At 42.0% G+C, this 25,984-nt stretch overlaps 3 protein-coding genes across 14 annotated transcripts in view; 2 read left to right on the forward strand and 1 right to left on the reverse strand.

The window, feature by feature from the left end:
* The first annotated feature begins 2,221 nt into the window (after positions 1 to 2,221).
* ZNF397 (zinc finger protein 397) lies at positions 2,222 to 12,494 on the forward strand. Of its 4 annotated transcripts, none has more exons than XR_013525845.1 (5): positions 2,222 to 2,868; positions 3,541 to 4,032; positions 4,304 to 4,445; positions 6,712 to 9,527; positions 11,945 to 12,494. XR_013525845.1 is itself a non-coding variant. In XM_008979712.4 (4 exons), exons 1-4 carry the CDS (start codon positions 2,866 to 2,868, stop codon positions 7,755 to 7,757), a joined length of 1,683 nt encoding a protein of 560 aa, XP_008977960.1. In that variant the 5' UTR covers positions 2,222 to 2,865; the 3' UTR covers positions 7,758 to 9,977. The 4 variants fall into 4 exon arrangements, 2 of the variants coding, with proteins under 2 accessions (XP_008977960.1, XP_002757209.3); XR_013525846.1 differs by having other exon boundaries at positions 2,222 to 2,296; XM_008979712.4 differs by lacking the exon at positions 11,945 to 12,494 and having other exon boundaries at positions 6,712 to 9,977.
* The window catches only part of ZSCAN30 (zinc finger and SCAN domain containing 30), a 39,301-nt gene continuing 25,740 nt past the window's right edge, over positions 12,424 to 25,984 (reverse strand). For all 9 annotated transcript variants that reach the window (XM_008979711.5, XM_035270876.3, XM_035270878.3 and 6 more), the window contains one exon: positions 12,424 to 15,885. In XM_008979711.5, coding sequence (XP_008977959.2) covers positions 14,954 to 15,885 — 932 coding nt within the window. In that variant the 3' untranslated portion in view covers positions 12,424 to 14,953. The remainder of the gene's footprint in view (positions 15,886 to 25,984) is intronic.
* Positions 17,130 to 18,919, forward strand: LOC103787629 (keratin, type II cytoskeletal 7). The gene is given in 1 exon segment (XM_078347983.1): positions 17,130 to 18,919. A coding segment is annotated over 1 exon segment (1,539 nt). The 5' UTR covers positions 17,130 to 17,261; the 3' UTR covers positions 18,801 to 18,919.

The raw sequence follows: 25,984 nt of genomic DNA on the forward strand, positions 1-25,984 counted from the left end.
TTTCTCAGTGTCTCACTTTCTTACCTATACAAGGGAATCAGCTTACCTACTGAAGTACACATTACTGTTGCACACTCAACATTCATCTATTTATCTCCCTTTTCTGCTTTTTTAACGCAGCTCTAATTTCATGCACTTTCCCCAGAGTGTCTGTGTCCTTTAGGAGAGAGTGGCCTTCTCTTTAGTCCTGGGATATAAATTTCAATTGTCCTACCCACCATGGAGGCCTTACTTCCCCACCCCACCCCACCCCCCAGCAGGCATGAGGGAGAAATCTGCTGGGGGAAAAGAGTTTCCTTAGTCTTATAAAGGGTCAGAAGATAAGGGTGTTCCCCTTCGTTGTCTCTGAACATTATCTGTAATCTGAAACTGAAGGAATCACTTTAGGACCATAGAGGAAGCCAGACTAGAGAACAACACACTTAAAGATGGCAGAGCCAAAAGAAGGAAGAAACCTGTGTCCTTGACAATATTGTCCAGACACAGAATAACCAACCCTGGTAATGACTTTATCTCCATGCATCTAACTATTAGGATTGTTTTAAAAAGGCTTAAACAATAAGGACATTTAGTAAGGCTCCTGTTTGAAAGAGATAGGCCTTTTCTCTTTCAATAGTTTCACCCTTACATAGTAGGTTTCTCAATATAACAAGGGGTGTTAGGTTGGATAACTGCCAAAATTTCCTCCCATGATCAAGCTGCTTAATGTCTATTTTCCTTTTCCACCAATCTAGTCCTTCTGTCATGAATACTGCAGAAGTATGTAATGCCAGTTCCAGACTTAGGCTTTAAGAGAATTAGCATCTTTCTTCCTCCTTCACTCTCTTGGAAGACAGTCACCATGTAAGAAAGCTTAGGCCAAACTTCTGAATGGAGAGAGTCCTTATGGAGAAGAATCAAGTTAGCTCCAGCTAAGAGGCAGCACCAAGACTTCAGCAATGTGAGTGAAGCCATCTTGGACCTTCCACCCCAGTTAAGTGAAGACAGCTGCCTTATAAAGCAGAGACTAGCCATCGCCGCTAAGCCCTGCCTGAATTTCTGGCTACAGAACTGTGAGCAATAAAACATCTGCTGTGTTTAGTCACTAAGTCTAGAAGTGGTTCATTATGAAGCAATTGATAATTTATAAACAAATTAATATTATTTGGTTTTTTGCTTTGTAAAATTGCTATAGTCATTTCACAATGATAAAGAATTATTTAGTGAGTCACCAATAGCTTTGAATGCTAATAAATATTTTTCTCAAATACGTGAGTTTTAACAGCCTTGGCTCATAAAAGAGAATTTGTTTCTATTTATCGCCTTGTTATTATCCTATGCATATTTTTTTAAAATATAACATTTAAAAAATATGTAACATTTAAACATGTAAAATGTAACATTTTAAAAATAAATACAAATAAACGGGAAATGATTTGCAACTGAGTTGTTATCCTAACAAGCAGAAAATTGTCACAAATAAAAAAATTTTTTAACCCCTTAATTTTTAAATGGAAAAAGCCACCTCTGAAGAACCATAAATGGTAAGTAAACATGAAGGGAGACCATCTTAAGCTCACAAAGTTAAAACATAAGGCATCATCTTTCACCGACTAAATGGCCAAAGAAAAATTTAAACAGTTAAGACTTAATACCAGCAAGCTTCCATTGAACAATGGGAAGACCCTGCGATAGACTCCTGGAGTCAATGACGCCAGTTTCCTTCAACTATGGGTACGTGGGCGTCCCTGGTCACAAGCTGCCTGACTTTCGGCGCTGTCTACAGCTGTAAATTGCGGATGATAAAGCCACGGCACAGAGCGGTTGTAAAGACTCCAGTGATATTCACAGGCAAGAGCAATATATGTGATTGTTCAGCCTGTTCATCCTTGCGTTCACTTTTGTCAGAGATCCCGGAAAAGAACTGGAATTCCAGGAAAATCTGAATATTTTAATGGAAAATCGGGAGTGGGATTCGGGAATGACTTGACACCAACAACGGTGGGTGGTGGCGGGAGGACAGGGAAGGGACGGCCGAGGCGGGTTGCGGAACCCTCCGGGAGCGGACGCTCACAAGGACCCCGCCTCCTGGCTCTTCCTAGCCTGGGCTTGGAGGTTCCGCGGGACTAGCTGCCGCCGGGAGTAGGCGGTGGGAACAGTAGAGCCCGCGACTCTGATTGGCTACCTGAGACTGAGGGGCGGGGCGGCGGGGGCTCCGGAGGGCGCGAGAGCGGAACACTGCGACGCGCACTTCCGGTCTTTGTGGCTTGCGGCTGGGGGTCGGCGGCTCATTCCCTGGCCGCTCCTGGGCTTCGCGGTGAGGGACGCGGGCCCCTAGGAGGAGGGAACGGGGGGAGGGAGCGCCGGCCGGACAGTGGAGGAGCCCAGCTCCTTGGCCTGCCCATCCCCAGGTCGCGGCCCCTTGGCTCGCGCGGCGTCTCCAAGGGACTGGGGGACTTAGAGGAGGCAGGCACTCAAACCCCTGCTTTTCAGGGGAAAACGCAGTTCCCCAGACCACTTGACTTCGCAAATGCTCCGAGTTTAACCGAGGATATAGAAATAGAAGGCTACTTAGTGCAGCTGGACTGGTTCATAAACCACAAATTTGTAGGCTACATATTCTAATTAATCTCTAAAGTTAACCATAGTGTGAGGAATGAATTTTCTCATCTGTCCTGACAAACTCAAGGGGATACACTCCTGTCGATATCTCACCATCCTAAAATCTGGTCAAGTTTGGTCTATGTCACAAAATTTAATACATCAATATTTGTTATCATATTTTGCTTTTGAACATTTTTACTCCTTGGATATTCTAAGCTTTTTCAGAGCTGATGTTCATTTTGCTCCTTTTGGGTATGTGATACCTGTCATGTTTTTGAACACATGGTAAGCATTTTACAGATACTTCTTGGTTCTTGGTCAATTCTTCAGTAGACTCATTCATTCATAAGCAAAAACCTTAACCTAATGCTCAGTAACTGCCTCAGTGTTGAAGTAATTCAGTAAACACCAAATGTGATCAAATACCCAATATTTACATCAACTCATGTTCAATGTGAACTTAAGAATGTTACTACCTTAAATGAAAATTAACATGACCTGCTTTAGGTAGAAAGTAACTAAAAATAAACGTTTAAAATCAGTATTGCTAAATTCTGCCTTGTTACCCTTGGAAGTCTGATTCTGAAGCCTGTATTTTGTTTAAAAGAGAGTTCTCCAAGTTTTATTAATACATACATGTCAAAGATAGATTTTTCTCCTTGATATAATCAGAATCAAAAGATAATTGGAAATTTTCTCACTATGTGACTGATGTTAATGTTGCAATCACACTCTGACATCTAAAATAGTTAAGTCTAACATTAGTGGTAGGAATTCTTCATAATGGGAGACACTGATTGCGGTTAATGATTTTTAGTTTGTCATCTCATTATTGTTTTAGTGATAGCCCCAAATCTGCTCCCTTTCAATATATTACTAAAGTTACTCATCTTTGTTATTGCAAGTTCTTAGAGATTTTTGTGATTGCTGTAAGTTAACTGCATTTATATTCTTCAGGAAAGAAGAGATCACTCACACTCCCCAAGCACAGAACCCAGGTGTACTGAGATTTTGGCTAAGCTCTTTCAGCCAAGAATGGCTGTGGAATCTGGAGTGATTTCAACCCTGATACCTCAGGATCCTCAGGAACAAGAACTAATACTAGTGAAAGTAGAAGATAACTTTTCCTGGGATGAGAAATTTAAGCAAAATGGGAGTACTCAATCCTGCCAAGACTTGTTTCGTCAGCAATTCAGAAAGTTTTGCTACCAGGAGACACCTGGGCCCCGGGAGGCTCTGAGCAGACTCCAGGAGCTTTGCTATCAGTGGCTAATGCCAGAGTTGCACACAAAGGAGCAGATCTTAGAACTGCTGGTACTGGAGCAGTTCCTGAGCATTCTGCCTGAGGAGCTGCAGATCTGGGTTCAGCAACATAATCCAAAAAGCGGCGAGGAAGCTGTGACCCTGTTGGAGGATTTGGAGAAGGAGTTTGATGACCCAGGGCAGCAGGTGGGAACAGAGAAAAGTGATGTATTGAGGGAAAGGGAATTTACAGCCTGGAGCATGTAATGGTATCGTAACAGTAGGATAAAAAATTTTATGTCTCTACTGAACCCTAACCTGAAGTGACTAATAGAGCCATACCTGTCTATACCCTTGAATGGTCTTTTTCCCCATCCTTCCTCCCTGTAGATGTCCTCACTGACCTCTTTGAGATTTTTACTAAGCAAGTTTCCCTAGGAATTTTCTCACAAAACTAACCATATTTTACTGATTTCAGGTCCCAGCTAGTCCACAGGGACCAGCAGTGCCATGGAAGGATTTAACATGTCTCAGAGCATCCCAAGAATCAACAAACATCCACCTCCAGCCTTTACAGACACAGCTGAAATCCTGGAAACCGTGCCTTTCCCCTAAAAGTGGTGAGGAATAGGAAGTCATCTGGAAACTCTTGACACTTAGTCCTCTGTTTTTGAGAATACACAATTAATTGCACTTGACAAACTTGCCACATGTGAGCATCGCCTTTTTTATTCTAAACCAGAGGTGCTCATTTTAGCAGCTTGGTATTCAGCACCCGTCATGAATTGCTGTCAGCCCTCCTGTGTCAGTTTCCCTGTTATTCATTCACTTATTTCATTATTTTATAACTTTATAAAATGTTAATACATGTCTGGTACTGTGGTAGGCCCTGAGTCTCTGTCTTAAAGAGGTTTCAGGTCTGGGTGGTGATGGACAAGTAAAAAGGCAATTGCAATGTAGTGTAGTAAATTATAGAATAAAAGTAGGCACCGGATACTGTTGGAGTGCATCTAAAGGCACCTAACCCAATCTTAGAGGATCAAGGAACACTTCCTGAAGGAAGAAAATCTAAGCTAAGACTTGAAGAGTAGGAGAAAGCCTATGAGTAAATAGGTGGGAAGAGGAGTAGCTCAAGTAAAGGCCATACCATCCCAAAGGTGGGAGAATACAACCCATTCTGGAAATTGCAGGTAGTTACATTTGACTTGAATGGAGAATTGACGGGGGAAAATGGTAAGAGAAGAACCAGAGAGGAAAATAGGATCCAGGTCCCCCCTTTATGTTGTACTAATTTGTTTGTATAGTTTCTTAAGTGCAGTGAAGTATAGTTGAAGGATTTTGGACAAGCGAGTGACATAGTTTGATTTGTAGTTTAGAACTTAGCTGCAAATGGAGAATCATGTGAGGAAGGCAAGAGTGTGGTCCTATTAGAGACTGCTGTAATCCAAGTGACCACAGTGTATTCAATCAATATGTGTTATGATGAGGGGTAGAGAACATAAAAGCTGACTTCTGTTCATCAGCATTTGTTTTTTATTTTTTTATTTTTTATTTTTTGAGACAGAGTCTCACTCTGTTGCCAGACACTGGACTGGAGTGCAGTGGCATGATCTAAGCTCACTGCAACCTCTGCCTCCCGGGTTCAAGCAATTCTCCTGCCTTAGCCTCCCTAGTACCTGGGACTACAGGCATGTGCCACCACACCCAGCTAATTTTTGTATCTTTTAGTAGAGTCGAGGTTTCACTGTGTTGGCCAGGATGGTCTCGATCTCTTGACCTTGTGATCCACCTACCTCAGCCTCCCAAAGTGCTAGGATTATACTGTGCCTGGCCTCATCAGCATTTAAATTGCATTGCAACATCTGGTAATTGTTAAAACTAGAGTGTGACGGAGAGGAATTAAAGATGATACTGAGGTTTCAGTCTTGAACAGTCTGGTCAATGGTAGTGCTGTTCATGTAAATGAGAAAAGGAAAAACAAATACATCTGATGATGTATTTAGGTTGGTACATTTTGTTGCTTGTTAAATATTCAAAAGTAAAATGCCCAATTAGCATGAGACTAGAGCTTAATAAAATAGGGATAAAATTGGGGACCTGGGCAGATTAGTCAGACAATAGCTTACAATATAAGTTGTAATGGAAGCGAAGGGTAGAGAGTTTGTAGAATAAGGTTACCTGAGAGCCCAAAACAGAAGCTGGAGGAACGCTTGTGTTTGAGTGATTCACCCTAGAATCTAAAAATGAACAGCCACAGAAATCAAACTAATATCACTGGAAGAGAATGTCTCTAGAAGGAAGGTGTGATCCTCAGTGTCAGTGCTACAGAGAGATTAAGTAATAATCCAGAAAGTACCCATTGGATTGAAGAGCTATGAAGTTAGTGACCTTGATGACAGTAGTATCAGTGGAAGTAGGGGACGGGGACACAGTAAGGCAGAAACTAGATTGTAGAATGGGAATCCTTTCACTTGAAAGGCTACAGACAACTCTTTCAAGAAACCACTGTGAATGAGAGTGAGTGAGGTTGCTTAAGAGAGATATGTAGGCAAGAAGATTGATTTTAAAAGGTGAGAGATACTTAAGCTTATTTAAAAGCTGATGAACAGGAGTCAGTTGAGAAAAAGGTTGTAAATAGTAGAAAAATATTACAGGTAATTGATCAACTGATGTCTCAAAAGAGGCAGGAAAGGATGAAATTCAAAGTGTAGATGTAGGCCATTATTAGATAAGAAGAGAGACCTCTCTCTTTTGGCCAACTAAAAAAAAAACACTGGAGGACAGTGACATCTTTGTAGGTAGAAGCTTCTGTTTTCTCTCATGTAGAAAGTATTGAGAGTGACTAGAGAAATGTAATATCTATTTTTTGGCTATTTATTGTTTCAGATTGTGAGAACAATGAAACAGCAACAAAGGAGGACATCTCAGAAGAATCACAGGGACTCCCTCAGGAACCTTCATTTGGAGGAATTAGTGAGCATGAAAGCAATTTAGAGTGGAAGCAAGGAAGTGCTATAGGGGAAAAACTAAGATCTCCTTCCCAAGGGGGCAGTTTTAGTCAAGTGATCTTCACAAACACATCTCCAGGAAAGAGAGACCTTTATGATGAGGCTGAAAGATGCTTGATTCTAACTACAAACTCTATAATGTGTCAGAAAGTTCCTCCTGAAGAGAGACCTTATAGATGTGATGTATGTGGGCACAGCTTCAAGCAGCATTCTTCTCTAACACAACATCAGAGAATCCATACTGGAGAAAAGCCCTATAAATGTACCCAGTGTGGGAAGGCATTTAGTTTGAGGTCCTATCTTATTATTCATCAGAGAATTCATAGTGGTGAGAAAGCATATGAATGTAGTGAATGTGGGAAAGCTTTCAATCAGAGCTCAGCCCTCATTCGACATCGGAAAATCCATACTGGTGAGAAAGCTTGTAAATGTAATGAGTGTGGCAAAGCATTCAGTCAAAGTTCCTATCTCATTATACATCAAAGAATTCACACTGGTGAGAAACCTTATGAGTGTAATGAGTGTGGGAAAACCTTTAGCCAGAGTTCAAAACTCATTAGACATCAGCGAATTCACACAGGAGAGAGACCCTATGAATGTAATGAATGTGGAAAAGCTTTCAGGCAGAGCTCAGAGCTGATTACTCATCAGAGAATACATAGTGGAGAGAAACCCTATGAATGTAATGAATGTGGAAAAGCCTTCAGTTTGAGCTCAAACCTTATCAGACATCAGAGAATTCATAGTGGAGAGGAACCTTATCAGTGTAATGAATGTGGCAAAACCTTCAAAAGGAGCTCAGCCCTGGTTCAGCATCAGAGAATTCATTCTGGGGATGAAGCTTATATATGTAATGAATGTGGGAAGGCTTTCAGGCACAGATCAGTCCTTATGCGCCATCAGAGAGTCCACACCATAAAGTAACTTGTGAATACTGTAAATAGTGTAAATACTTCATTCAAATTTTTATGTTTGTTAGTTAAAAGAGCTAACAAACATGTAGAGCTAAATGCCATAAAGGTTATAATATACTAGGTCTTAAGTCTAGCTTGCTTTGTGCAGCATTTCCCAGTGCTAAAGTGTTCCTTGAAAGCTTTTCCTGTGACTAATCAGAAGACAGAAGAATCATTACTTTCAGCTCTTTTCTTATCATTAGGAATACTCAGGAAATATGAAAAATGGGAAACCTCATTTTCTATGAAAATGTCATGAAAAGGATATAGCAAACCAAGCTCTGTCACTGCATCTGATTGTTAGTGTACCGGCTTAGGAGGCTGATGTGGACCATGTGAGGCACTTTGTCTCAGAAACTAAAAGAAAAATTACTGACCCAATAAAGAACAGTGACAAAGCAGCAAGAAAAGTGGGGAAATGGCTTCATCAATGATTTGTTGAACCCAAGGCAGGCCAGGAATTAGATAGGCATGAGAAGAAAGAATATAAATTAATTTACCCAAAGGTTATTTTTGAGTAGCTACTTTATGCCAGGGACTAGAAATACAGTAGAAAACAAGACTAATCTCTAGAGTCTAATGGGCAAGGTAGCCAAATAGGCAGTGACAGTGGAATGGTCGGTGCTATGTGACCTTAGGGAGCACCTGACTCAGCCTTAGATAAGGAAATGGGGGAAATGGCCTGAAGGGTGAGGAGGAGTTAGCCAAGGTGGTAGGCCAGGGAAGAAACTTCCCAGTAAAAAACAACAGCCAAAGGCCAGAAACAAAGTGTGGAGCATTCCTTGAGCTCCTGTTGTAGTGACGTCTTGTCTGCCAGAGAAGTCTGGGTCTGGCCAGAGTCTTAAGCAGTGCCAATGGAGAACTTCCTGTTAACAGACAAAACTGGAGCCCTTGGACCACAGAGTAGTCAGGAGCTTTGTCTTGGTTTATGTGACCCCAGGGAAAGGGCAAGTATGTGGTTTCCTTTCCCAGTCTGTAGGCTAGCCTAGAACTTCCATCAGGGTAGTGGTGGGAATGAAGGTGGGAAAGAGCCCAGCCTATACCTCAAGAGTCTGTTAGTGTTAAGACTCCTCCCAGCCTTAAGATTCTCCTTTGATAAAGACAGTCTCAGATTTCTTCTAATTCCAAGGCTCTAGACCAGAAGCTGCCATATCATTTGTTTCTGGGGCTGTATCCCCACAAATCCTAGGGGATACAGGGCTTTGATGCTCAAAGAATATTTGTCAGTTGCTGGGTCTGTGACATTCTTTAGGTACCTCGTACATGTTCAGTTTTGTCTTAGGTCACCAGTATTTCGTACCTTTTGCAAATTAAAGACAATGCTAAAAGGAAGTGACAACTGAAACTAATGGTCACAGTCAGTCAAGACTTCCCATTTCTGGGGGACCTAGAAGGAAAAGAATATTTAGACTGATGCTAAGTGCAAGATGGAATATTGTACAGGTTAACCAGCAACACAAAGACATATTCAGAAGACCTAATAGTTTGGAGGAATAACACACCTCATCAAAAACAAATCTGTATGGAAATCTAGAATCCTGTGCATAGAAAAAGAATTTTCATGAGGATAAAAAGAAGCAAAGAGAAGTAATGCTCGTATTGGGGCATACATCAGTGGACATGTGCTAACCAGTAAGAACATCAGGAGGCCTAAAGGTCCAAGTTTGGGGAGAGAATATGGAAAGAAAATGGATGGCATCATTTGGAAATTTGGAAAAGATTTAAGATATTAAAATACATGGTAAGAGCTACTCAACTCTTATTTCTCCTTTTCCACAAAGACCTGAACAAACTAAAAAGGTAGGACATTAGGAATTGTATGTTGCAAAAGGGAAATACTCTTTATGTAAGAAAGCTCTTCTATATGTCAGTAAGAAATGTAGTAAGCCAAGCACAGTGGCTCACACGTATAATCCCAGCACTTTGGGAGGCCAAGGCTGGAAGATTGCTTGAGACCAGGAGTTAAAGACCAGCCTGGGCAGCATAGCAAAGACCCCATTTCTACAAAAAATGAAATCTGCCAGGTATGGTGATGCATGCCTGTAGTCCCAACTACTTGGGAGGCTGAGGTGAGAGGTTTGCTTGAGCCCTGGATATCAAGGCTGCAGTGAGTTGAGATCACGCCACTGCACTCCAGCCTGGGAGACAGAGCAAGACCCTGTCTCCAAACCAAAAAAAGGAAAAAAAGAAATGTAATAGATACCTGCTAAGGGCTTTGTATACACTTATTAATGTTATTTCTCATCACAGTGCATATGAAGCAGATGAAGAAATGAAGGCTAAAGGTCATATATCTATAAAGCGGGGAAGTCAGAATTTGAACTCAGAACCTGACTGTAGAGCCACTTCAGTATACTGTCTCCCCATAAGAGAGTTCCAGTAGAAAAAAAAATGCTACTTAAAAGTAGGAACATCACAAAACAAGTGCCAATGAACAATACATAAATGTTTGACCTCACTGCAGTTAAAATGTATATTAAAGCAAGAATTGAGATGATACTTTTCTTTATAAAACTGACAGGGATTCAGGGACATTGGGACTCTAATGTTGTTGGTAAAACATGAATACATACTGTCTCTGGCAATCAATACCAGAAGCCTTAAGCATTGCCTTTTCACTTTGTACCTGGAGATATATATTTCAGAAACCATCGTGAATGTATGCAAAATCCTAAAAGCTGTTAAAACTGATTTCAACAGGCTGGGCGCAGTGGCTCACACCTGTAATCCCAGCACTTTGGGAGGCCAAGGCAGGTGGATCACCTGAGGTCAGGAGTTTGAGACCAGCCTGACCAATATGGTGAAACTCTTGTCTCTACTAAAAATACAAAAAAAATTAGCCAGGCATGGTGGCATGTGCCTGTAGTCCCAGCTACTTGGGAGGCTGAGACAAGAGAAATGCTTGAATCCAGGAGGTGGAGGATGCAGTAAGCCGAGATTGTACCACTGTACTCCAGCCTGGGTAACAGAGCAAGACTCTGTCTCAGAAAAAAAACAAAACAAAACTGATGTCAATTAATATTAAATGAAGTATTCATGATATATTGTTAAGTAAAAATATTACAAGACAATATGTACAATATCCCATGTAAAATATATATTTATGCATTAAAAATACTGAAAATATGTAAACTCAAAGTGCTATACTGGTTATGTCTGGGTGCTGAGGTTGTAGGTGATGTAATTTTTCTCTGGTGTTTTTCTGTGTGTTTTCCAAATTTTTCTATAGTAAGTATCTAATACTCTTAAAATTAGGAGGAAAAGTGAATGGAAGTCCAGGATACTTGAGAAAATATTTTAAAAGGCACTTGCTGGCCGGCACAGTGGCTCACACCTGTAATCCCAATTCTTTGGGAGGCCGAGGTGGGCAGATCACCTGAGGCTGGGAGTTTGAGACCAGCCTGACCAACATGGAGAAACTCGATCTCTACTAAAAATACAAAATTAGCCAGATATAGTGGTGCATGCCTGTGATCCCAGCTACTTGGGAGGCTGAGGTTGCAGTGAACTGAGATTGCACCACTGCACTCCAGCCTGGGCAAGAGCAAAACTCTGTCTAAAAAAAAAAAAAAACTTGCTTTTCATAGCATCTCTGTCTCTTCCAAGTCTCCGGAAATTAGCTTAGTTGTTAACTCTGATCCCTTCATCACTGGTAAAATGACAATGGCAAACATATCCATCTCACACATAGTATATTAAAAAGTCTACAAATTATAAATCCTGGTGCAAAAGCAATTACTTGCCTGAAAGATTTGCAGTTCAGAAAAGCAATAGCTTTGAAGTGGAGATCTTTGAAGGTCTTTTATTATTAGAGCTTTTCCATGTATTTTGTAGCCATAAGCAAGTCACCTTCCAACTCTAGACCCTCACTTTAAAGGAGTTGATATATTCAGCATTCCGTTTTTTATGAAATGGAAGGGGCACCAATATAAGGTGGGTGTCAAAGGAAATTTTTTCTTCCTTCACCACTCTTCCTTGGAAGAAAAGTAATTCATGCCTTTCCCTTCTGCTCAGGGCTGTCCTGTTTCTCTTGGTATAGAAGCAGTCTGGGGAGTAATGTCTACCTTAAATGAATCTTACACAGATTTTAGAAGATAATGTGCAATTTAGGCAATAATATTGGTTTCTTGCCTTTCCTCTTCTTCCTCATTTCCACAGCCTGCAACTAACACATCCAGGATTGGAAATTTAAAGCAAATCTGACCCTCATCTCTCCGAGCTCACTGAGAACCTGCTGAGGGAGAAGGAAGTCACGGCAGGTCCACAGGTCTAAGTTTGGTCTTTCTCAGCAATTAGTGTTGAAGATTCCAATCTAGTGCATATGGCCATCTCCTCTAAAGGGATGAGAGAGTCCTCATTCTGATTGATATAGGATGTGTTTATGTTTAAAGAGGACTCTTCTTGCTCTCATTCCCATTGTCTTTTAACAACTAAATCCCAGATGCCCCCTCACTTTGGTTAACCACAGCCCCAGAGACTGGCTATTTTAGTTTTCTGACATTTTTTGGCCCAGGAAATAGAAACTGAGAACACCAATTCCCTGTCTTCTTCCCACAACCTCTTCCCCATCCTCCTATCAATTAGCTCCATGCATGTTATGTGTTCCCTATTCCTGAGTGAATAATTTCAAAGCAAACTTTTGAAACTCAAGTTTTATTATATCTTGCATTACATTCTAATAATAAACAGTTGAAGTATACACTCAAAAGTATAAATTTTGAAATTAGTTACCAAAAGTTATTTACTAAACAGTTTTACTAAAAATAATAGGATTGGGAAAAATAAACACTAATAGACGGTACTCCAAAATGTTAACGTTTCTATGGGCAATGAGATTGGAGGTGATTTACATTTTCTCATTTTCTGTATTACCAACATTTAGAATTCACAATCAGGAGAGAAACCTATTAAATCATATTTAAAACATTAAATCTGATTGTCACCTATAGGAAAAGGCAACTCACTATCCATTTGAAGGATCCCTTTAGACTTCTGATCTACCTCACTTGATAACTGCACAACCTCTAGACACAAAGGGAGTGAACTGTCCCCCGAATTTCACCTCCCCTATTACCCACAACTGCAGTTATATGGTTTGGCTCTGTGTTCTCACCCAAATGTCATCTTGAATTGTAATCCCCAGGTGTTGAGGGAGGGACCAGGTGGGAGATGATTGGATCACAGGGGCAGATTTCCCCCTTGCCGCTGTCATGATAGTGAGTGAATTCTCATGAGATCTGGTTTTTTGGTAAGTGCCTGGCATTTCCCTTGCACTCACTCTCTCTCTCGCCACCTTGTGAAGAAGGTGCCTGCTTCCCCTTCCCTTTCAGCCATGATTTAACTTTCCTGAGGCCTCCCCAGCCCTGCAGAACTGTGAGCCAATTAAACCTCTGTTGTTTATAAATTACCCAGTCTGAGGTAGTATCTTTATAGCAGTGTGAAAATGGACTAATAGAAGTAGTGACCACAAGTCTTTAGAAATGACACCATCTAGGAGGACATCTTAGTAGAGGAATCAAACTTTCTCTTAGGTAATTAATTGCCCTCAGCAATTGTGGGTTAATTAAAAATGCCAAAATAAAAATTAGCAGAGAGACTTACAGGCAGAGGTTATAGCACATACAATGAAGATAAGATAAACTCTGAAGACACCCCTTCATCAGGACTCTTTTCTGCAGCAGGAATTAGTTACCATAAAGCCTGGCTCAGAATTCTAATGTGTTGGTTTCCCTCTTCCTACTTATAATCACTGAGTTGGGGAGCCTATCCTAGACCCAGCGTGACCTATGAGACCCTAAAGTGCTCAGAATTAGTGTGGTGAGAGGCTCCGGTGCATCTTATGGAAAAAGGCATGTATGCACACAAGGAAAGAATGCATATCAGAGGCCAGAGAGACAGTGGGGACTGGAGTGTGTACGACTGGAACTCAGGAAGTGGGAAACATAAAGGAACAGTGATCTGCGGGCATGTATAAACATAGGGAAAGAATGCATATCAGAGGCCTGAGAGACAGTGGAGACTAGAGCGTTTGTGTCTCCTAACTCTGGGACTCAGGAAGTGGGAAGCATAAAGAAACAGAGTGATCTGCCTTCCCAGGCTCCACTATTCCCCATTCCCTGCCCTCTCTCCTCCTTACCAGGCTTGCAGACCCTGAGCTATTATACTTGAGGGCAGTAAATATTTGTTGAATTACTCCCTCAGATTCCTTAAAAAAAAATTAGGTCTATGACAATTTCTGCAGTAGAGTCTCAATGAAGGGGTGTCTCTAGATCCTGTTCTTCTCTTTTCTCCTGCTCTTGTTACCTTCTACCCATCTTTAGGTCTAACTGAGATGTCATCATATCCAGGAAGTCTTTAGTGATTCACAGACCAGGTTTAGGTATCTCTGCCATGTACTTTGAAAGAAACCTGCATTTTTCCTACCAAAACATTTATCACACTTCACTGTAATTACTGTTTAGTATATATGCATATCCTATTAGCCCTTTACTCTTGGGGGGCAATGACCATGTTCACCTCAATGCATAGCACACAGCAGGTGCTCAATAAACAAGTAGACCTGTTTATTGAGGAAATTGACCTTAGCAGGGAACTCAGGGTTGAGGAGAGAACTGGCAAGGGGGCAGAATGAGGCAGCATTCCTTAGGTACTATTTAACTGCCTCAGATACTATTAAACTAATAGCATATATTTCACAGTCTCTAAATCCAACATTTCAGATAGTTGAATAACTCAGCACATACCTCCACCTGCCAAAATACAAATGCTCTTTCCAGGTACGTTTGCTATCTTATAAGACGCTCTTTCAAGATATCTTGAAAAAGTAGTGTCCCAATCCTGACACTACTGTAAAGGTGCCCAATGCAAATTGTATCTGAGTGGCAGAGAGTGGAGTGAAGGGGATACTGATGAGTCTCATCTGGAAATGGGTTAGGCATTTCAAGGAAATATCTATCATTCTTTTTGGAGGAGACCTGGGTAAAATTTTTCTTCCATTCAACACGTCAGTAATCATAACAAACATCTTTGTGTGGATGTCCTCTTGGAGTACTGAACTGAACTGGAAGGATAGAAGTCCTGCTCTCAGGAAACTTCTATTTTCTGTGGAGTCTCACCCCTACAGTGAATTTCTTGCATTTCATAATTGTACAACTCTTACCCACAGAGTTAAACTCTGGTGTGTGTTCTCTGATGCTGCATAAGGCCTGACCTATGCCTAAATGTTTTTCTACATTCACTACATTCATAAGGCTTCTCTCCAGTGTGAATTCTCTGGTGCTGGGTGAGGGCTGAGCTCTGATTGAAGGATCTTCCACATTCATTACATTCATAAGGTTTCTCTCCAGTGTGAATTCTTTGATGTTCAATAAGGATAGAGCTCCTACCAAAAGCCTTACCACACTCAATACATTCATAGCCTTTATCTCCTGTGTGAATTTTCTTATGCTGAATAAGGGCTGAGCTCCGGCTGAAGGCTTTCCCACATTCTCCACATTCATAAGGCTTCTCTCCAGTGTGGATTCTCCGGTGCCTGATGAGCTCGGAGCTACCCCTGAAGGCTTTTCCACATTCACAACATTCATAAGGTTTTTCACCACTATGAATTCTCTGATGTCTAACAAGGTCTGAGCTCAAACTGAAGGCTTTGCCACATTCTTTACATGCATAAGGTCTCTCTCCAGTATGAATTCTCTGATGTCTGATCAGCTTTGAGCTCTGGCAAAAAGCCTTCCCACAGTCAAAGCACTCATAGACCTTTTCCCCAGTGTGAACTCTCTGTTGTGTAATATCATTTGAATTAACACTGAAACTTCCTTCACTCTCATGAGATTCAAGGACACTGTGTTCTGTGGGGATTCTTTTGTTAAAGGTTGCCAGAGTGAAATGTCTTTCCTGAGAAGGAAGCTGACTGATTTTGTTCACCACAGCACTTCCCTTTTGCTTCTTAGAGTTGTCCAGACCTCCCAAAGCTTCTTCAACTATCTGTTTGGAAGGTGTTTCCCCAGGAAGTTTTTCTGGAGATATCATAGCTGCTGAGGCTACACATTCAATAATTTCTTGCTTTGCCATCAAGACTTTGCCAGCCACCATCTTGCCATCTACAAATGTGAATAGAAAGTGCAGGTAGCATTTACTTCCCATGACAGAAGGAAACTGTTGTAGCAGGAACAGAAAATAAACATAATGAAATAGATATTTACCTATTAAAAGGACAATTCTCAAAACTAGATTCCCAATCTAGAATTCAGAGAAGTAGCCTGGGGTAGCAAAATATGGCCCCCTCAGAGAGTAATGTAGACAAAGAAATGAATTAGTATTGAGAAGAGGAATAGTGAACAAGATATTAGTTAGAGGACATACTGACAAACAGGAATATTGGTGATAAACCAGGAAGCTAGGAGACAATCCTGGGTTAGAGAAGATGCATTTTTAGGTAATGAGATAATGGGGGGGGAAAGTAAAAAGAAATGATCAGGATAAAGAAAGATATCTAAGAGGCTTAAATCTGTGGTCTCCTAGCAACATCAGAGAGCAGAAGATATGATTAGGAAATACTCTGAGAGTTAGCACTGAACAGAGGTAGTGGGCAGGAACTACAAAGTATTAAGGCAGTTTCAGATTCTGATAGGTTTCAAATGAATAAAATCATTATAAGCAAATAGAATAAGACACAGACCCAGAGAAAAGACATACAGGTTCCTGACTCATTCTTGAGTCAGGTGGGAATTTTTTTTAACATTAAAAAATTTTTTCACTTAAATCATCCATGGATACAAAAGAATCTTATAGTTTTACTTCTTAAAATGTATAAGTGGCCAAAGAAAGAGATGGAGACAACTTCTTCTTTGAGCATTTATACATAAAAACATGAATGCTCAGAGCCAAATCTTCTGGCTCTCACACAACATGCTCCATCTCTAGTAGTCTCCTGTTATTAGTTACTGGAAATCTATCTTGATAACTACAGTAACTCATAATAGGAGGCTACTAGAGATGGAGCATATTATATCAGCCATCTACTGGTTATATCTAGGGATTTCTAGTAACTAGAAATGGCTGATATAACTTGAATTACTTTATTCTGAAAAATTGTTGTTGGTCTCATCTTCCCAATAGTCCTCTAAATGTATATGCATTTTATAGATCAGGAAACGCATATACAGAGAAGCTAAGTGAGGCCATAGAATTAATAATTGTTGGAGTTAGGATTCAAATAAACATTCTTAACATCAAATCTTGCAATCTTTATGCTATCTGCCTTCCCTATTGGAAGGATGCAGGGCCATAGTTCCACTGAAATGAAACGTAACTTAAAATCATTTAAATTTGGCTTTGGAAAAGCATTATATTTTTATGTAAAAATGAATACCTATTTCTGATATTGAGTTCACAACATTTCAAACACAACAAAAAATCATCACAGTTGAGCTAGTGCGCACTCCTCGCCCGCTGCTAGGTCCAGCCCGGCCCAGCCATGTCCATCCACTTCAGCTCCCCGCTGTTCAGCTCGCGCTAGGCCGGCTTCTCCGGCCGCGGCGCCCAGGTGCGCCTGAGCTCCGCGCGCCCCGGTGGCTTCAGCGGCAGCAGCCTCTATGGCCTGGGCTCCTCGCGGCCGCGCGTGGCCATGCGTTCCGCCTATGGGGTCCCGGTAGGCGCCGGCATCCGCGAGGTCACCATCAACCAGAGCCTGCTGGTCCCGCTGCGGCTGGACACCGACACCTCCCTCCAGCGAGTGCTCCAGGAGGAGCGTGAGCAGATCAAGACCCTCAACAAGTTCGCCTCCTTCATCGACAAGGTGCCTTTTCTGGAGCAGCAGAACAAGCTGCTGGAGACCAAGTGGGCGCTGCTGCAGGAGCAGAAGTCAGCCAAGAGCAGCCATCTCCCAGACATCTTTGAGGCCCAGATTGCTGGCCTTAGGGGGCAGCTTGAGGTGCTGCAGGTGGATGGGGGCTGCCTGGAGGTGGAGCTGCGGAGCATGCAGGATGTGGTGGAGGACTTCAAGAATAAGTACGCAGATGAAATTAACTGCCGCACGGCTGCTGAGAGTAAGTTTGTGGTGCTGAAGAAGGATGTGGATGCTGCCTACATGAGCAAGGTGGAGCTGGAGGCCAAGGTGGTCGCCCTGAATGATGAGATCAACTTCCTCAGGACCCTCCATGAGATGGAGTTGACAGAGCTGCAGTCCCAGATCTCAGACAGATCTGTGGTGCTGTCCATGGACAACAGTCTCTCCCTGGACCTGGACAGCATCATTGCTGAGGTCAAGGCTCAGTATGAGGAGATGGCCAAATGCAGCCGGGCTGAGGCTGAAGCCTGGTACCAGACCAAGTTTGAGACCCTCCAGGCCCAGGCTGGGAAGCATGGGGACAACCTCTGGAATACCCGGAAAGAGAGTGCAGAGATGAACCGGGCCATCCAGAGGCTGCAGGCTGAGATTGACGCCATGAAGAACCAGCGTGCCAAGTTGGAGGCCACCATTGCTGAGGCTGAAGAGCACGGGGAGCTGGCATTTAAGGATGCTCGTGCCAAGCAGGAGGAGCTGGAGGCAGCCCTGCAGCGAGCCAAGCAGGACATGGCACGGCAGCTGCGTGAGTACCAGGAGCTGATGAGCGTCAAGCTGGCCCTGGAGATCAAGATTGCCACGTACTGCAAGCTGCTGGAGGGCCAGGAAAGCCGGTTGGCCGGAGATGGAGTGGGAGCCGTGAATATCTCTGTGGTGAATTCCACTGGAGGCAGTGGTAGTGGCAGTGGCAGTGGCGGTGGCATTGGGCTGAGCTTCGGGGGAACCATGGGCAGCAATGCGCTGAGCTTCTCCAGCAGTGCGGGTCCTGGGCCCCTGAAGGCTTATTCCATCCGGACCGCATCCACCAGTCGCAGGAGCACCCGCAAATCAGCTGCCTCCCACCCCTCCATTCCCCCAGCCACTACCCACAGTCCCAGGAAGATTCCCCTCCCTGCCTCCCATGCCTGTTTCCAAGAGGGTGAGACAGTCTGGAAAGTGATGTCAGAATAGCGTCCAGTAAAGCGCCTCATTCTGAGGCCTGAGTGAAAAAAAAAAAAAAAAAAAGCATCACAGTTGATACCTGACAAAAGGAGAGGGCTGTCTGGCTTCCCGTTTCCCCATTCCTTACCAGAAATTAAACACAGACAACATCACCTCTAAAATTCATACTGCCCTTAAATTTTAGATAGAAATTTGAATTATTCAGTTTCACTTATTCAAAAAGAAAATATTTATGAAAAAAATATGCTTGTATACAATAGAGGCATAAAGATTAAAAGTACCATGTAGGTTAAAGTCAGAGACCTGACAACCTAATGAGAAATTTTCTAAAAGTAAGAAATAGGTCAAATTATTAAAAGTACCAATTATAAAGTGACAATATAATTGTGTAAGGACAAAATCAAAGGCAATGAAAATCAGAAAAGCAATGTAACTTATCTTACTTTAAATATATCTTCAAATTCTATAATTACATGAAGTCAAATTATGAGACCAGAGAAAAACTAACCTCAGATGTGTACATCAGGAAGATATCAAGATTTGTATTTGTTCAACTATATATTTATTATTATATTAAAAAATCAGGATAGCTAACTAGAGTAATTCTTAGAAAAGACAAATAGAGATTACAATCAGAGGCTGGGTGTGGTGGCTCACACCTCTAATCCCAGCACTTTTGGAGGCTGAGGCAGGCAGATCACTTGAGGCCAGGGGAGTCCAAGATCAACCTGGCCAATTGGCAAAACCCTGTCTCTAATACAAATAGAAAAATTAGCTAGGCATGGTGGTGCATGCCTATATTCCCAGCTACTGAGGTGGCTGAGGCACAAGATTCACGAACCTGGGATGTGGAGGTTGCAGTGAGCCAATATCATGCCACTGCATAACAGAAAGATACTGTCTCAAAAACAAATAAAGAAAAATAAAGACTACAATAAGAAATGGTCACTTGATTATTTAGAAATACTGGCATAGAGATAACCCAATGAATCCAATTAATATCTCCCAAGAATGAAAACTGATTCATAATCAGGCCCAAGTCTGGAGGCTGGAGGGTAGGGTACAAATGTATAGAAGACTCTTTGGAGAAGAAATAAAGTACAGGTTTCTCTGTTAGAAGAGCTCTTCTGTTTTTGTGTTTGTTTTTAACAGAGTCTTACTCTGTCCCTCAGGCTGGAGTTTAGCGTACAATTATAAGTCACTGCAGCCTTGAAATCCTGGACTCAAGAGATCCCCCCCCGCTCAGACTCCCCTGTAACTAGGAGTACAGGTGCACATCATTCCACCCAGTTAATTTTTTTAATTTTTTGTAGACATGGGGTCTTGCCAGGTTGCCCAGACTGGTCTCGAACTGCTGGGCTCAAGCAATCCTCCTGGCTCAGCCTCCCAAAGTGCTGGGACTACAGGCATGAGCCACCACACCCAGCTAGCTACTCTCTTTAACACACCTCCTGTTATTCCCACTTGTTCTCTGGAGTGGCTCCTCAGTGAGTTCTGCCAGCTCAGCACTTCAGTGAGCAATTCCATCCTGTTTGGTTTAAAATCCTTTTAATTAGGGATGTGGTCTTCAATTGCACATTGGGGAGTATGCTTTAGCCTTAATGCTATGTCAGTGATGCCACTGCTCACCTAGTTCCCCTTTACCAATATGATGTCGCTTTCCCTCAGCCACTGTGAATTTTGGCTTTCTATGATCTGTATGTCTCTGTCCCTCCAAAATTCACATATTGAAGTCCTAACCCCCAAGGTGATGGTATTAGGGAGTAGGGCCTTTTGGAAGGTGACTAGGTCTTGAGGGCTTAATGCCCATTTTATAAGGGCCTAGGGTACTCATTTGCCCCTTACACCATGTGAGGACACATGAAAAGGTGCCATCAACGAGAAAGTGGAACCTCACCAAATACCAAATCTGCTAGCACCTTGAACTTCTCAGCCTCTAGAACTGTAAGAAGTAAATCTGTGTTGTTTACAAGCCACTTGGTTGATAGCATTTTGTTAGAGCAATCCTAACGGATTAAAACAGCTCCTAACTACACAGAAGTGCCTCCCTCTGTAGAGACTTACCCTGGCTGATGACAGCCACTTGGCCCAGGAAGTACCTTCCTCCCTCTTTGCCCCATCTCTGCCTCAAGAAGAGACAATTCTGCAGTGCAATTATGCTTCGGAGGCCCATGAAACACTCCAAGGATTAGACCAAGGCTGATTTTAACTGAGACCACATCATTGCTTGCTCTTAACCCTTCCTAATCCTGCTTCTCTCCCTCCATTACAGATTTTTCCTGAAGAACACATCCTCAATAAATCGCCTGCACCCAGATCTCCATCTCAGGCTCTACTTCTGGCAAAGCAAACTATAAAGCTAGTGAAACACCTACAAGAAACTTATAACTCAAGGTTGTAAAAATGGCATGATGACTGTTACAATCATATCACAGTGGGCCCCTCCAGCAACTTAAACCTCATAACCTAGGTGAAAGCTATAAAAGGATCTACATTAATTCTTCAGAGGCAGGGCTGACTAGGACTTTAAGACTGAAAAGAGACTAGCATAAGGGAGACTTAAGAGGAACCCAGTCAAGGCCATTCATGACCATGGGATCAGGCATAAACAGAGAATGAGTAAACCTTGCTAAGGCCAAGGACATTGGAAAGATAGAACCACTATTACTGATAAGGTGACTGAATCGACAACATACTGCCACTATAAAGTAATAAACAAATAAAAAGTTATAAAATGTAACAGATAAGGGTTGGGGGTGAATATGTTTTAAATCAATCAGATCCTCATTAGAGTATTTTATTTTGTCTTGATCCCCAAACTTCAAATGAATGTGGAGAAACTGAAGCATGTCCAGAGAAAAGTGGCAAGATATCCAGATAGAACACAAATGGGATCAGAGGGAGTGAGAGACTTAGTTAAAATAAGATCAAAGTGCTGTGTACTCACTCCATTCAAGTATAAATTGTGTTTTATGAGGACTCTGTAAACAAACAAAAGAAAGTGGATTCTTAATAAATTAAAGCTGGGAGTATCTCATATGGACATAAGAAAGAACTTTAATACAGTATGTTCGCTAGGGCTTCCATAACAAAATACCACAAAATGGGTGGTAAACAATAGAAATCTCTTTTCTCACAATTCTAGAGGCTAGAAGTCCAAGATCAAGGTGTCAGCAGGTTTGGTTTCTTCTGAGGCCAATCTCTCTCCTTGGCTTGCAGATGATGGCCACTTCTTGTTTGTTTCTTTGTTTTGGTTTTTGTTTTTGAGACAGTCTCACTCTGTCACTCAGGCTGGAATGCAGTAGTACAATCTTGGCTCACTGCAACCTCCATTTTCTGGGCTCAGGTGATCCTCCTGTCTCAGCCTCCCAAGTAGCTGGGACTATAGGCATGCACCACCACGCCCAGCTAATTTTTGTATTTTTAGTAAAGACGGGATTTCACAGTGGTCTCAAACGCTTGACCTCAAGTGATCTGCCTGCCTCAACCTCCCAAAGTGCTGGGATTACAAGCATGAGCCACTGCTCCCGGCCACAGATGGCCACTTTCTTTCTAGGTCCCACAAGATCAACCCTTGGTCTGTGTTGTGCCCTAATCTTTTCTTTTAAGGACATCAATTATTTTGGACTAAGCCCACCCTAATGATCTCACTTTAACCTTTATAAAGGTCCTATGTCTAAAAAATACAGTCATACTCTAAGGTTCTGGGTGGGGGTTAGAGCTTCAATATACGAATTTTGGAGGGACACAACTCATCCTGTAATAACAATATGAAAAAGTCCAAGGGACACTTAAGAAATTACCACAGTCTCTGTTCCTCAAGATCTTAAAAAAAAGAAAGTAGAAATAATCTACCTAAATGATTTCAACATTTACCTGATTTAAGACAGGGGACTTAATGAGATGAATTTTCTTTATATTTAAGTTCCAGGATACATGTGCAAGACATGCAGGTTTGTCACATAGGTAAATGTGTGCTATGGTGGTTTGCTGCACCAATCAACCCATCACCTAGGTATTAAGCCCCACGTGTATTAGCTATTTATCCTGATGCTTTCTCTCCCACCCCCATTGGCCCAGTGTGTGTGTTTTCCCCTCCCTGTTTCCATGTTCTCTCACTGTTCATCTCCCACTTATAAGTGAGAACATGTGGTGTTTGGTTTTCTGTTCCTGTGTTAGTTTCCTGAGGATAATGGCTTCAAGCTCCATCTATGTCCCTGCAAAGGACGTGATCTCATTCCTGTTGGTGGCTGCATAGTATTCCATGGTGTATACACACCACATTTTCTTTATCCAGTCTATCATTGATGGGCATCTGGGTTGATTCCATGTCTTTGCTATTGTGAACAGTGCTGCAATGAACATATGCATGCATGTATCTTTATAATAGGATAATTTATATTCCTTTGAATATATATCCAGTAATGGATAAAATGGTATTTCTGGATCAAATGGTATTTCTGGTTTTAGGTCTTTGAGGAATCACCACATTGTCTTCCACAATTATTGAACTAATTTACATTCCTATCAACACTGTAAAAGTATTCCTACTTCTCCACATTGCAAGCATCTGCTGTTTCTTGACTTTTTAATAAGCGCCATTCTGAGTGCCGTGAGATGGTTTCTCATTGTGATCTTGATTTGCATTTCTCTAATGATCAGTGATGTTGACCTATTTTTCATGTTTGTTGGTGCATAAATGTCTTCTTTTCAGAAGTCTCTATTCATGTTATTTGCCCACTTTTCAATGGGGTTGTTTGGTTTTGTCTTACACATCTGTTTAAGTTTCTGGTAGATCCTGGATATTAGACCTTTGTTACATAGATTACAAAAATGTTTTCCCATTCTGTAGGTTATCTGTTCATTCTGATAATAGCTTCTTTGGCTGCGCAGAAGCTCCTTAGTATAATTACATCCCATTTGTCAATTTTTGCTTCTGTTACAATTGTTTTTGACATTTTTGTCATGAAATCTTTGCCCATGCCTAGGCCCTGAATGGTATTACCTAGATTTTCTTCTAGGGATTTTATAGTTTTAGGTTTTATATTTAAGTCTTTAGTCCATCTCGAGTTAATTTTTGTATAAGGTGTAAAGAAGGGATCCAGTTTCAATTTTCTGTGTATGGCTAGCCAGTTTTCCTATCACCATTTATTAAATAGGGAATTCTTTCCCCACTGCTTTTGTCAGGTTTGTGAAATATCCGCTGGTTGCAGATGCGCAGTCTTATTTCTCAGATCTCTACTCTGTTCTACTGGTCTGTGTCTGTTTTTGTACCAGTGCCATGCTGTTTGGGTTACGGTAGTCTCATAATACAGATTGAAGGCCGGTGGCATGATACCTCCAGCTTTGTTCTTTTGCTTAGGATTGTCTTAGCTATAAGGGTTGTTTTTTGGTTCCATATAGATTTTAAAGTAGTTTTTTTTTCCAGTTCTGTGAATAATGTTAATGGTAGTTTAATGGGAATGGCATTGAATCTACACATTACTTTGGGCAGTATGGCCATTTTCATGATATGATTCTTCCTATCCATGTGTATGGAATGTTTCTCCACTTGTTTGTGTCCTCTCTGATTTCCTTGAGCAGTGGTTTATAGTCTTCCTTGAAGAGGCCCATCACTTCCCTTGTTAGCAGTATTCCTAGGTATTTTATTCTCTTTGTTGCAACTGTGATTGGGAGTTAATCATGATTTGGCTCTCTACTTGTCTATTTTTGTACAGGTGTGCAGTATAGGCATAGAGATATAAGAATCTCTGTATATAAAAATGATTGTGATTTTTGTACATTGATTTTGTATCCTGAGACTTTGCTGCAATTGCTTATTGGCTTAAGAAGCTTTGGAGCTGAGACAATGGGGTTTTCTAGACATAGAATCATGTTACCTGCAAGGAGAGACAGTTTGACTTCCTCCTTTGCCTCTTTTGAGATGAATTTTCAAAACCCATTTTAATGTAGCACCTGCTTGGTTCCAAAGATACTTAAGAAGGCCTGCTTGACTAATGGTAGTATCAGAGTATGATGACTAGGGAAGGATGGGAGGGAGTTTCCCAGAAGAATTTAGTGGATAAATGACAAGGATTCCTTTGGTGAACTGCTGAGGTCCAGCATCTGGCCCTTGTGCTTATGTCCACATATATCTAATTTTATCATCATACAAAAAATAGATTTATCTTTTGGGATAGATGCTCATTAACCAAGCCCATGAAACTCAGTAATAAAACCAGAATGATAATTAATGAGTAATATAAATATCACATGGACCACACTGAATGAGTGCATTTTCTTAATATAGCTAAGCTTCATGGGAAGTTAAGAAAATTGCTTGGTGAAGACGAAATCAGAAGCGTAGTCAGATGTAACAAAAGATTAATGAGGGGAAGATCCAAGATGGCCGTTTAGGAGCAGCTCAAGATTGCAGCTCCCAGTAAAAGCACAGAGGGTGAGTGGATGCCTCATCTCCAGATGGATCTTTATTGCCCACAGACCAGGAGATTCCCATGTGGAGGAGCCCCACAGGTCGCCAGCTCAGCTGTTTTGGCCGGTGCGGCAGTTCTCCATACAAAATACACTGGTCTGGTTGCCCTTTTAAGCTGGCGATTGGAGCTCTGGGAAGGCAGAGTTTCCCATTCATCTGATTAAACAGGGAACTGAAACAGGGACCCGGGCAAGGAGATTCCCGGGCAGCGCCATTGTTTCAGCCGGTGCAGTGGTTCACCGCATGGGAAATCACACAGATCCCAGCGCCTTTTCAGCAGGCAACTGGAACACCTGGGAGAGAGTCAACCATTCAACTTTTAAAAAAAAGGCTCTGAGGCAGGGAGCCAGATGATCAGGCCACTCCCACACACACACAAAAAAAACAGCAACTGGAAACGCTCTCAGTTGAGAGTTTCACAGCAAGCACAGGTGAACCTGGGACGGTCCAGCTCTGTGGGGGATGGGCATCCACCATTAGCGAAGCACTCCACCCCTGTGCAGGCATTCCGCCATTGCTGAGGCAACCTGCCATAGCCAAGGCAACCCAACATTACAGAGAGAGTCCACCATTACAGAGGTGGGCCACCATTGCTGAGGCAGTTCTAACTACACCCATATAAACGGGACTGCAGGGAAGTTCACACGGCAGCAGAGCAGAGCCCACAGCAGCTCAGCAAAGACTCTGCAGGCAGACAGTGACTAGGCTGCCTCCTTGCTAG

Source organism: Callithrix jacchus, chromosome 13 (assembly GCF_049354715.1).
Source record: "Callithrix jacchus isolate 240 chromosome 13, calJac240_pri, whole genome shotgun sequence".
Classification (NCBI taxonomy): Eukaryota; Metazoa; Chordata; class Mammalia; order Primates; family Cebidae; genus Callithrix; species Callithrix jacchus.